We start from the raw sequence: 13,294 nt of genomic DNA, 5'->3' as shown, positions 1-13,294 counted from the left end.
ATAAGTTAGCAAAATCAAGTAAGACAGCCCACTAAGAACCATAAAAGGAAACTATGGCTCTTTTTACTTTGTCAAAGTTCTGCATCTGTTCCCGGTTGGTGAGCCAGGATTCCATGTCCTGGGCGCTCTGAATCACAAACGATTCGTAGTCGGCAAACATCTGGGTAAAGCGGTTAGCAAACACCTCTCGGAGCTGTACGTTGAGCTGGTAGTCCCTTAGCTCTGCCTCTTCACACTGCAGCTTCGAATCCTTTTCTTTTTCACCCAGAGAGGCAGAGAGGTCCATTTTGTCCACGGTCACACCGGTCCGCTTGGCCAGAGCCTGGAGCCGGGCTATGGTTTCGTTGCCCTTCAGTAACTCATACATACTGATGCTATTCGTGGAGATGTTGCCATTCTTTTTGTCATTGACCAAGTCTTTCAGAACCAGATTCTTCAATTTGGTGGCACTCTCACTGCAGTGCAGGCTGCCCTCAGGAGGGATCCCAAACTGAAGAAGAACTTCAGAGAGTTCCTGGATAAAATCCACTTTATTGGGGAACTGTGGAAATTCTTCAGGCAACTCGATAAAATGGTTGTCAATATCCACAAAACACAAGTTAGCCTAAAAGAAGGGGGGAAAATGGTTTTAGAATAAAGGAATTTTAGGTTCTAAAATAGCCTTGCCAATTATTAGAAACAAAATCACAAATTACACAGCCTTTTATGTTAACCTTCTCAAGGTTAAGAACTTTTTATTTTTTAAAAGTAAATCTGTGTTGCCAGCAGTTTCCCCTTATGTGAGTGTTCTATACCATATTTAATATATACAAATAATTTTCCAGGGTCTCATCAATTTATTATAATCAAGACATGCTTCTGTAATACACGGCATCCATTAGGTATTCACAAGTGAGTGAAGGTGCACAGACTGATAGTAAGTACTTTACAAATCGAAGGCACTGGTGTGCTCACTGAATGAGCTTGAACTTTCTATGCCATTCCACTGCTCTAACACCATTTGTAATTTAGAAATAACAACAACTGCTAAAATTTAGCAGCTACAGTACTCCCTCCTGCCCCGAAAAAAATGGGATAAAATTGGCAATCCAAATTCACAGCAAACCCACACATTTTTACTTTATCCCAAATTAGCTTCAACCTCTTGGAAAACAAAACCATTTCAGAAGTTATTAGATAAGAACAGGAGGCAGAGGGAGGTGGCAGAAGCAGTCCTTAGAGAACAATAAATGATTAACCTTTGGATAATTAAGAGCTGACTCAGGATCCTGGTATTTCTGAGTTGAGGAAAAGAGGAGATAGTAATCAGAGGAAATGTTTTTATGAGTTTGCTTCTACTCTAGGTTCTCAATAAAGACTTTTAAATATTTTTCAAGTACATATGGAAAATTCAAGGAGCCAAGCACTGCATAAAATTTTGATTATCTCTCAGGTACCTGATTATAGTAGACTCCAAAATGGTATTTTACTTTTATTCTTCAGACCCTCTTAATATGAACAAGGTTGTGAGTATAAAGGAAGACTGCAATCCTAGTCTGGGGAGGGAAGAGGCACATAAAACTGATCCTGACTGCATTAGGGGCTGAACACAGGGCATAGGGTGCAAGTCAACAAACAGAATAGGAAGCTTCATCTGTGTTTCCTCATCTCCCCACCCAGACCCCCCCTCACCGCCCTCCTCCCAGGTCAGCCAGGGGAGAATTCACATGGTCCTCTGATCCTGAATGCGGAGGAAAGGCGAAAAGAGAGCCAACAGTTGGATCTCTGTTTTTCTCTTCATGTTAGATATTGATGAGCAAGAAGTATAGCAAAGTTCCAAATCAAGCTCAATACAAACCCAAGATATCCCCCACCTAAAAACAGAGAACCAACAGTAACTTCTTCAAGTGTGGTATAACCTTTGAATCTAACCCATTAGTTCTGCAGATGAAGAAACTGAGGCCCCAAAAGGTGGCTGACTCCCTGACACCTGCCTCAGATATGCATTCTCAAAGGGCCTGGTGGTTTAAGGGATTTTCCCTACACCTTTCCTCTTCTCCAATGTCAACCGTTTTCTCTAAATGAAGTAGAGCTTGAGTCACACATCTTGCTGAAGACAGTAGTGCTGTTTACAGCTTTCTTTAAAACCACATCTTTACATGTATTTTAGTCTCTAGAAAGCAGGCTATATTGAAAAGCTTACAGGGAGAAAGTAGGTCACCCTAATTCAAATGGATGATTCAATATCTTTAAAATGGAAGAAAAAATCCACTAACTTGCTAATCTAAATGTTAACCAGCAACCTCGCACCGCTTACATTTTGTACTGCTTCCATTTAATGCCTTCCTGCTATCCTTTTTTATCCCTCACCTTCTCCTAGGAAAAGAAAAAGTGATGCATTTTGGGAAATTTTAAAGCTTGTTTTGCTCATGTCATCACTGCTGAGCTGAAAGGCAAGGTGGGTGCTCCAGCACCACGGCTACTGGCCTGGCTCTGTGTTCCCACGAGACTCTCTGTGTCTGGAGAGAAGAGCCCAAGTTGGGGCTTTGATTATCACAAAGTAGAAATGGGAAATGTGAACTTTTGTTATAAAAATGTATTGAAGCGCCCTAGCCGGTTTGGCTCAGTGGATAGAGTGTCGGCCTGCAGACTGTAGGGTCCCGGGTTCAATTCCGGTCAAGGGCACATGCCCAGTAGGGGGCGTGCAGGAGGGAGCTGATTGGTGATTCTCTCTCATCATTAATGTTTCTATCTCTCCTTCTCCCTTCCTCTCTGAATCAATAAATATATATATTTTTTAAAAAGTGAGGTGCCATCCTATGCAGTTATTCCTTAGTGCTATATCCTTCCACCATGCCAACCCCAGAAAAAAAAACAATACAACAAACGGCTCCCTGTGCCCATCATTTGGAATCAGGGGAAAGTGAGTGGGTGGTTAATTCTAAGTCTATGTAGTTACATCAGTCAACTAACAACTGAAATCATACGTTCTTAAAATAACCATTTCGTAAACATTTTCACAACTATTCTAAGAAGCCTTGTTACTATTTTTAGTTATTATTTTATTTTACAGTTTTCAGAAAAAGGTGGTGGTGGTAGTGAGTATTACTAGTGAGCATATTTTTTAAATGGCTATTTTTATACCTATTTCCTCCCAAAATTATGTGAAGTAAATTATTTCATATCATTGTACAATGATACCAGAACAAAGTGATATACTTTCCTCTGAAAGCCATGTACTAATTTATACTTTCTATACAGAAGCACTGCTATTGTCACAGCTGATTCAAGTAATTTCATATTATTCTACTCTATGAATAAATAGATGGGTACGTATATTTATTGAATAGTGTTGATTTAATGAATAAAAATTAGAAAATCAGATATTACTGTAAAACTTACAAAATTTTTAAGTTTATCTTTAGAGTCAGAGGATACACACAGAGACAGAAAGATTTCCCAACTACATCAAGGCAGTATTTTTTTTTAATATATTTTGATTGGCTTCAGAGAGGAAGGGAGAGGGAGATAGAACTATCAATGATGAGAGAGAATCATTGATTGGTTGCCTCCTGCAAGCCCCCTACTGGGGATCGAGCCCACAACCGGGCATGTGTCTGGCATGTGCCCTTGACCAGAATTGAACCTGGTAGTATCTTAAAATCCTCAACAATTATTACTCATGTAAAAAAAGGAATGATAATATTTATATATAAACAAAGGATCTCATAAAATATCATCTGATTAACATACAAATAGACCAGATACTCAAGAAACTAAACATGTCACTGTTTAAGACTTTAAAACAAAATGCATTTGGCTAATTTATTTCTTTTTCCTTGAAAATTTAAAGGATTTACGTCTTTAAGCCATCACGATACTGAGATTAATTTAATAAAAGAGAAAACAAAAGCATTCAGGTAACAGAAAAAAAAAGAGGTATAAAAGAGGCAAAAGCAGAAAGCATACAATAAAGCTTAAATAGACCAAGACAGTCTGCATGTGTGTTTTATATGATCTGAATCATGCTTACTTTCCCAGGAACAAAAATGCTAATTTTGGTAGGAAAATGTTCATAATAATAAAGTAAGCGATGGATGATTACAGGAATCATTACTGAGTATAATGGCTGCAGCTTAGTGTGTTATTTTTAAATTCACTTATTAAAATGAGACATTCTATGGGAAATAAGAAACAAAGTGAAGCACAGCACAAAAGATTTATTAAGAAAGGTGCTAATTAAATAGCTAATAACGTAATTAACCATTTTATGTTTTTTAATAGGCCATGGCATTCTTATCGATATTTCATTTCAAAGGCTTAACACTGTAATCCTGAGGACCCTAAACAACAGCTAAAAACCAGATTTAAAATGCTTTCAAAAGTTCCTGTTTACTTTCTCTTTAAACAACATTTGAAAATACAACCCACAGAAAGCACAGTAACCTTAAGGGGCCTAAAAACTAGGGGTTAGAATTCTTATCTCTACCACCTAGCTAAGCTGACATTTAGAAAAAGTTGATAACTAGCCTTAGGCCAGAAAACAACGAATACTAAAGCATTTGATATTTCCATTATCCCTAGCTTGCTGAAAGATGTTACTTTTCATTTGATGGAGGTCAAGAATCAAGTTCACCTCAATTAATACAATGATTTCAAAGGATGTTAAAATTGGCCTGCATTGTTTTAGAAACAAAATGTATAATGTGAATGGGGGAAAAGGAAGAAAATGTCATTAGAATAATATAGCAATTAAGTAACACTACTATTGTTCCATCTTCACAAATTTATATGCCATCGTCCTGTTTTGCACCAGGTTCAATTAACTACTGTCACAGTAACCACCAGGAGGCAGGACCTGCAGTCTCTAGCTCTGTCCGAAACCTACTTGGGAGATTCAGAACAGAGACAGGGTTTGGACAATGGCAATACTATCTAAGGGAAGTATCCCTGACCTAAATCAACAAACAGCAAATGCTTCATCATTCATGATAACTTTTACCTCTTGAGGAAGTTCTAGTTTAGAACGGTCAGTTCCTTCTTTTGACTGAAGACCCATCAGATAAGGGACAGGAGCATCAAGAAAATGTAGCAGAGAAGCAGGGAGGATGGGCACATACACATGCTGCCACTGAAATGGGAACAAGAGTGTGGTGATGCCTTCCGCCACCGTCATCAGGCGTTGGTAATCTGCACAGAACAAGGAAAAACGGAGGGGAAGATTCCAAGTAAAAACATAGTCACGGCATTGAGCTCGAAAATACCAATTTCCAAAAAAAATTCTTGTGCTAATAAATAAAAGCTTTCTTTATGACCAGACAGAAAATAGGTAATTTCTATCCCACCATAATTAAAGAGTTAAATGGTTTCATTTGAATGGTTTTAAGAGAGGATGGGTAGGTGGGAAACATCATCATACTCTTTGCTTCTGAAATCACTGGTATGTGAATTTACATCCCCTTAAAATGTAGAGGAAACAAGAACTAAGTAAACTGCTCTTGGCACTTCTCCCATTAAAAGTGTACCAGAATATAGCTATTGATCACTTCTTGTATACATGTACATCTATACAATCCCCAAATTCAGAGGCTTTTATTTCATGTATATATAATTATACAGATTATATTTTTGTTAAACTTCATTTTGTAAGTACAAGAAATCAACAGATACATGCATTCATAGGCACACTTTCTATATTTAACCCCCAACTATAGAACTATCAAATCTGGGGACAAAGTAAAAAGTTACCAGAAAATTAAAGGTTGGTTTTTTATTTTATTTTATTGTGTTTTGTTTATATGAACTAATTTATCAAAACTAAAAACTGTCTACAATATTAAAGTATCCTTTCTCCCCAGTTCTGAGATATAGTTGACATATAGCACTCTATTAGTTTTATAAGTACATGGTGATTTGATGTGTGTATATATTGCAAAATGATTATCATAAGTTTAGTTAATATCTATCACCTCACATAATTACAAATAAACTATCCTTTTAAACCACTCTGTCATCGATGCTTTATACAAGCTTTATTAAAATGCAAGGTTAAAGACAAAGAGAATCCTAAAAGGAGCAAGAGAAAAGCAGTTACCTATAAGGGAGTTTCCATAAGACTGTCACCTGATTTCTCAACAGAAACTATGCAGGCCAGAAGGAAGTGGCACGAAATATTCAAAGTGATGAGAAGCAAGGACCTATAACCAAAATTACTCTATCCAACAAAGCTATCATTTTGAATTGAAGGATAAAGAGCTTCCCAGATAAGAAAAAGGTAAAGGAGTTCATCACCACCAAACCAGTATTATATGAAATATTAAAGGGTCTTCTTTAAGAAGAAGAAAAAAGAACAGTAAAATGGCAACAGATATGTACCTATCAACAATTGAACCTGAAAAACAAAATAAATGAACAAGCAGACTAGAAACAGACTCACAGATAGAGAGAAAAATGACAGTTGCCAGATGGGATGGGGGTGGTAGGGATGGGTAAAAGGTGTGAGGGGATTAAGAACTACAAATTCGTAGTTACAGAATGGTCATGGTGATATAAAGTATCCGTTTATGACTATAAAGGGAATATAGTCAATAATATTGTATTAACTGTGTATGGTGTTAGATGGGTATAAGATTTATTGGGATGATCATTTAATAAGTTATACAATGTCTAATCACTGGGGTGTACACCTGAAACTAATATAATATTGTATGTCTACTGTAATTAAAAAATAAAAAATGATTTAAAAAAAGATATACTTAATCATTTATTCTGTCAATGCTCTTTAGTCAAAAACCCCAAGAACACACCTGTATTTGAGTAGCTGGATTTATGTATTACTCATTGCAGAGCGGAAGAAACACACCCTGAAGAACTGCGGGATGTCTTAGTAAGAGGTTTAGAGACACCTATTATAGGATTTGGGCTTTGCTGGATAATTTTGGCTTGGGTCTAAGGAAGTAGTAGAGACTTGCTTTGACTTGGATGCTGTCAGAAGTCAGGACAATTCTATCACTGGGCATCTAGTAACTGATCTATAGGAAGGGAGACTGAAGTGGGGGACAAAGCTGTGATTGGTAAGGAAGTGAAGTAGCAGTTACTAATTTAGCAAGAGAGGAGGATACTTGGTATTTTGTGGGTTGCACAGTGGCCTTGTTTAAAGTGGATGTTCTTATGGGACCATTCATGTTCCATAGGAGCACATGGCTTAGCTGTGAGCATCAGATCAGTTTGCAGTAACAGTGAGGCCTACCTGTGAGAGCTAGATCAGTTCCTGGATGTCAGGCACTGCTTTTTTATTTCTTTCTTGATTCTACGTCAGACACAGTGAAAGGCTCTGGGTTTAAAGCAGTCAGCGCCTGTACCAGTGACCTATTTATTGGCTTTCAGCTCCAAGTTCACTCAGTACACGGCCTATGACAATGGGCCTGTAAGCATTTCCTCTACAGTGAGCACATGTTGCATCTCAACAGTAGAGGGCACTGCAGGAGGAAGGGGTTTCTTCTCGGTTCAGAGTGCAGTGTTGTGTTTGTTCTTGCTCCTGTTGCATGTTGATCCGTAGTGCCGACATGTGAGGTACACAGCTGGTGGTACACTTCCCCAGCCACATGCCCGAAGTAGGCTGTCTCAGAGATGGGCCAGTGGTCACCTTCACATGACTCTCCGTACACGGATACTGCACACGCAATCTCACACCCACAGTGGCGCCCTGACAGTTTCTGTATGCCTGCCTGTCCACCACCCACAGCTCACTGGTGCCTGGGAGATGGTTTTCTACTTGCTTGACGTTTGAGGATCAGCTCAGGCCTAGGCAACCCATTGACCTTCTCCACCATCTAACGACCTGCAACCACTCTTTCTTCACCGAGGAATGAACCTTAGTCTTGGGAAGTGGAGCCTCCCCTTCCAACTTTGTCATTCCTAAGGTACCCTTTAGCATTTCCTTCAAGTCTTTATAGTTGCTTTCCTAGTTTGTATAGCTTAATAATTCTTCATACTACACTCCTTTGTTTAAATTATTGTGTAGTTTAATCTATCTCCTGATTGGACTTAGGCTGAAAGGCAGAGGATTTAAGCAGTTGAATCAAACCCCTAACAGCGTGGCAGCTACTTTATTTACGGTTGATGGAAAAAAATGTTCAATGTCATAGAAAACACAAATTCTTAAATAATGGAAACTAGCACCCGGGGCTATTTTCTTCCTTTGACTATGAAAAATTTATACATGGGAAGTGAAAATCAATTTTCCCCTCTTTTACTAGACACTGAGAGACTGGTATACAGTATATGATTTATTTTTCCTTCACCAGACAGTAGATCCTCTTGCATAAAGCTAGGACCCAAAGAGGGTAAAAACCTCAGGGAAAAGAGATCAAGACAGGAAAAACAAACAAAATGATACGACACATACACAAAAGACCCTGTACCGCCGAGGAAAGCTGTCTGCCCTGCCTTGGCTCTGGGAGGAAAAGAAAAAGAGCCTACCTGAGAATTCCTCCTATCTCCTGGCCAGCTTTCAAGCATGTTTGGAGCCCAAACTTATGCTACCTGCATATCCCAAAGAAACACTAAGTTGAAATTTTTAATTTCAAGGAAACTCGTGTTGCCAGTGAACTCAGGTGCCCGGTGAAAGAAAAAACAGAAAGCCTTCATGGAGGAATATATCCTCGACACACAACCCATCAGATACTGAAACTTATCTGAGAAAGAATATAAAATATGTATGTTTTATGTTTAAGGAAATTAAAGGAAGCACTAAGGACTAAAGACTGTTTATAGGGCTGCGGAGATTAAAATGTCAAAGGAAGGGTTAAGTGCAAATTAGATCCAAGCAAAAGAGAGAATCACCTGGGAGACAGATATGGAGAAATCACCCAAGATGCAGCACAGAGACAGAGACAGAAAAAGAGGCTGAGAGATATGGGAGACAGAGCAAGACAGATTTCCATGCTTTCTTAGTGTTTCAGAAAAATTTCTTTTTAAAAGAGGAATGGAAGCAATGTTTAGAAAAATGGTTGAGAATTTTCCAAAACTTGGGTTGATGGAGTACCCACCGCTAACTTGGACGGTCACAGACGGCTCACTACGATCCAGACACACAGCAGGTGATCCCTGAGGGAACAGCCAGCCTGGTGGACTGGATGAAAGCTACTGCAAAGTGTTTACCCTGAGAAGGGGACTGCCAACTCCCCCTACAAATGCCAAGTGCAACACCCCGGAGGAAGCAGTTGATATGATTCATATGTAAGCTGTGTGGAATTGGCTTTATGATAATTAGGATATTCACCCACTGAATATGCTCATTATTCGGGTCATGATAAATAGTGCAACGGCACCCGTGTAACTTTACTGCCACAAAATAGGTCAGATTTGCTGTCTCAGCTTCCCCTCATGAATCTTACCTATGCTAATAAAAACATTAGATTATTTAACAAGAAAATGCCAAGAGGCAGGGGAGAGAGTTCAGGGACCCATCCCCAGCAGAGTGGAAATTTTTAAACAGTTATTAAGAAATCAGGTGAATAGCCGAACTGGTTTGGCTCAGTGGATAGAGCATCGGCCTGTGGACTGAAGGGTCCTGGGTTCGGTTCCCGTCAAGGGCATGTACCTTGGTTTCGGGCACATCCCCAGTGGGGGACATGCAGGAGGCAGCTGATCAATCTCTCTTATCGATGTTTCTAGCTCTCTATCCCTCTCCCTTCTTCTCTGTGGAAAATCAATAAAATATATATAAAAGAAAAAAGAAAAGAAATCAGGTGAATAAAGCAAACATTGATAGGAGCAAATCAAAGAGGAAATAGGGAAGCGTCAAGAAACTCATCCCAGCAGGGTGGAAATCTTTAGAGGGTTAAGAAATTGGATGAGGCAGGGGCTTGTCAAGGGTGGGGGGGGGGGGGAGGACACTTATGTAATACCCTTTGTAATACTTTTAGCGAAAAAAAAAAAAAAATGAAATTGGATGAGCTGTGGCCGGGTGGCTCAGTTGGTTGGAGCGTCGTCCCGTACACCACACGGTTCTTGTTTCGACTCCAGTCAGGGCACATACCTAGGTTGCAGGTTTGATCCGTGGTTGGGGCATATATGTGAGGTAATTGATCATTGTTTCTCTCTCACATCAATGTTTCTCTCTCTCCCTTCCTTTCTCTCTAAAATCAATAAACATCCTTGGGTGAGGATTAAAAAATAAAAATAAAGAAAGAAATGGGATGAATAAAACAAACATTGATTTGGTTGAAACAAAGGTCTTAATAGAGCACTACTGTAGGGTGTCCCAAAATTCACGCAAGAAGTAATTTTGATAAAAAACACAGGTTTATAATTAAAAATTGTAAATTTTTTATTGATTCATAAAGTATACAGTATAGGGTTATGTATGGAATAGCACATCGGGTAAATGGCCTCCACGGCTTTGCTGGCACATACGCAAACCCGTGGTCTTCATTGTCCCTGCTCCTGGGCCATAATTGGTACTTGGTAATGCTTATCAAATTGAAGGGATTGAAATCAAAGGGCAACAGATATTAGAATCTGATTCAATAAACCAAGTAAAATTAGGCTTTTATTTTTGTTGTTGTTGTTGTTAATGCTCACGCAAAATTCAAATCTTGCGTGAATTTTGGGACACCCCATATATAAGATTGGGTAGACCAAAGGGACCCCTACAGATCCGCCTGCATTAAAGGTCCCAAGCAAGCTTAGTCTAAATTTGGAGAAATTTAAAACATAGGGAAGGCAGAGATTCTAATGAGAAACCAGACCTGGCATGGCCTGGGGCAACAATCAGAGAGAGTAATCAAAATAGAGACTGACAAAAGGATCAGGGTCTCTTAGCTCAACCCCCTGCTGGGAACTTAAAAGCCAAATGCATAAAGTGGGTAAAATAGTGGGAGGCGGGGAGCTTTGAGATGTTTCTGGGACTCCCCGCATGCACTATGCTACCAAAATCCTCTGGTGAAGTAATGCAGGCTACAATTACTTTGATAGAATATAAAAATGTTAAGGTTGATAGGATTAAGGTGGAAGTTTAGGTGAAAACTGGAATGTTTAAACAACGTTTATGGGAATGTTTTATGGGAATGGACATTATGTCTAAATGGGAACGCTTCCCCCGGAGGTAGAACAGAGGCATGTAAATCACCCTTTGAGCAATGTTATTTGGACATGCTAAATGGAAATAAGACTGCCTGGGCTGCAGATACAGGAAAGAAGCTGGGGTGTTGGTACAAACTGTTCAGTAGCCCCATGCGGAGCACACACTGGGACATACAGCAACAGCCTGTGAGCGTCTCCCGGTGACAACTTTAGGGATGTTGGACTAAAGATTTGTCATTTGAGAGGCAATTACTAGCTTGCTATTGAACATTAATCTAAACTGTCCCTATGACTGAGAGACGTAACATAATCTTGAAACCTGAATAACCATGATGTCAAGAAAAACACTCCAATGAGGGAAGGCAATGCTCAGAAGAGTCCCATAATAAAATGGAAATGGTTTATATTGGAATCCTGTTACAAGAAGCATGCGAGGAGCTACAACCAGGAGCCGCCTTCCCCACAGGACTGACTCTGGAACTGAGTGACGAGCTGCTAGATTCCATCATCACGTGGACAGTGCCTTATAAACACCTCTCAAATGACCAACAGAGAGCTGCTTGGTTGATGAATGACAGTTCCAAGCTGAATGAACAACACCCTGGTTGGAAGGCCACCACTGTGATCAAGGAAGGTAAAATCACATCAGCTCAGTGGGCTGACGTGCACGCTGTTTTCCTAGCAGTGATGGAAGAACTCAGCAATGGTAAAAGCACATATGTTTGGGGTTTTGTTTTGTTTTTACTGACTCACGGGCAATGGAAAGCTGGACTTTAAAAGGATGTTTAAATATATTTTATTGATTTTTTACAGAGAGGAAGGGAGAGAGATAGAGAGTTAGAAACATCGATGAGAGAGAAACATCGATCAGCTGCCTCCTGCACATCTCCTACTGGGGATGTGCCCGCAACCCAGGTACATGCCCTTGACCGGAATCGAACCTGGGACCTTTCAGTCCGCAGGCCGACGCTCTATCCACCGAGCCAAACCGGTTTCGGCATGGGACAAATAATTCTAACCTTACATAAACTCTTCTCCACTTTACCTTCCAGAGAAAAATAAACACTTTCCAACTCTTTCTATGAAGCCAGAATGACCTTAATACCAAAAACCAGACAAGATAGTACAAGCAATGAAAAGTATAACCCAATCATTAAAAACACCAGATGCAAAAATTCTAATAAAAATATTATCAAATTAAATCAAGCATATATTAAAAAGGTAATAATACCTCATGACAAAGTCAGATTATCATAGGAATGTAAGGATGGAATATAGATTTTTCACCTTACTAAATGATTAAAAAGAGAAAAAAATGATCATCTTGATACACAAAGAGTATTCAATAAAATATAACACATGTCACAATTTTTAAAAACTTTGAAGAAACTAGAAATACAAGGAATTTCTTTAACCTGTTATGAGGTTATTTACTAAAAACATTACAGCAAATGTTACACTTCATAGTGAAACATTAGAAGCATCATTTTTAAAATCAGGAAAAAGACAAAAATGTCTGCTGCTATCAATTCCATTCTATACTGTACGGAGGGCCTAGTTAGTGTTGTAAGGCAAGAAAAAGAAATAAATGTGACAAAGATTGGAATAGAAGCAACAAAGCTGTCATTATTTGCACATTATAATCTACTTTATTTTATAAAACTTTACTGACAGACTTTAAAGAAGATCTTTATAAATGGAGGCATATAACATTTTCATGGAAGGGGAGACTCAATATTGTAAATGTTAGTTGTCCCAAAACTGAATTCAATGCATTCAATAAAAAGATGGTGGTGAAGAGAACTGTCCTATCAGATGCCAAGACTTACTGTAAAGCTATGGTAATTTAGCACTGAGACAGAAAGACTAGCAGAATAAACAGAAAGGCTAGAAATACGCTCTCACGTACAGGAACTTCCACGTCTGATGGAAGATCGGAGGGAGGAAGAATGTCTGCTCTCCCATAACTAGTTATGGATATTTCTAAAGTATTAAAATTGATCTCTTCCTCACTACATAAACAAAAATCAACTTCTTATACAGAGATTAAGGCCTTAAATATTAAGTGTAACTTTAAAACATTTTTTAAAAAAACAGACTATTTTTATGATCTCAGAATTAGAGTACTTTTTTTAAAAAATATATTTTATTGATTTTTTTTACAGAGAGGAAGGGAGAGGGATAGAGAGTTAGAAACATCGATCAGCTGCCTCCTGCACACTCCCTA

The 13,294-nt window shown here is 38.9% G+C and overlaps 1 protein-coding gene across 1 annotated transcript in view; it reads right to left on the bottom strand.

Annotated features, from left to right (window-relative positions):
- The window catches only part of DENND5B (DENN domain containing 5B), a 161,863-nt gene that overhangs the window by 54,129 nt on the left and 94,440 nt on the right, over positions 1 to 13,294 (bottom strand). Inside the window, exons 5-6 of the mRNA XM_023752310.1 lie at positions 4,982 to 5,169; positions 68 to 604 (exon numbers count right to left, since the gene is read on the bottom strand). Coding sequence (XP_023608078.1) covers positions 68 to 604; positions 4,982 to 5,169 — 725 coding nt within the window. The remainder of the gene's footprint in view (positions 1 to 67; positions 605 to 4,981; positions 5,170 to 13,294) is intronic.

The sequence above is a fragment of the Myotis lucifugus genome, unplaced genomic scaffold (assembly GCF_000147115.1).
Source record: "Myotis lucifugus unplaced genomic scaffold, Myoluc2.0 scaffold_30, whole genome shotgun sequence".
NCBI classification, from domain to species: Eukaryota; Metazoa; Chordata; class Mammalia; order Chiroptera; family Vespertilionidae; genus Myotis; species Myotis lucifugus.
This window is presented reverse-complemented; position numbering and strand designations above follow the sequence as displayed.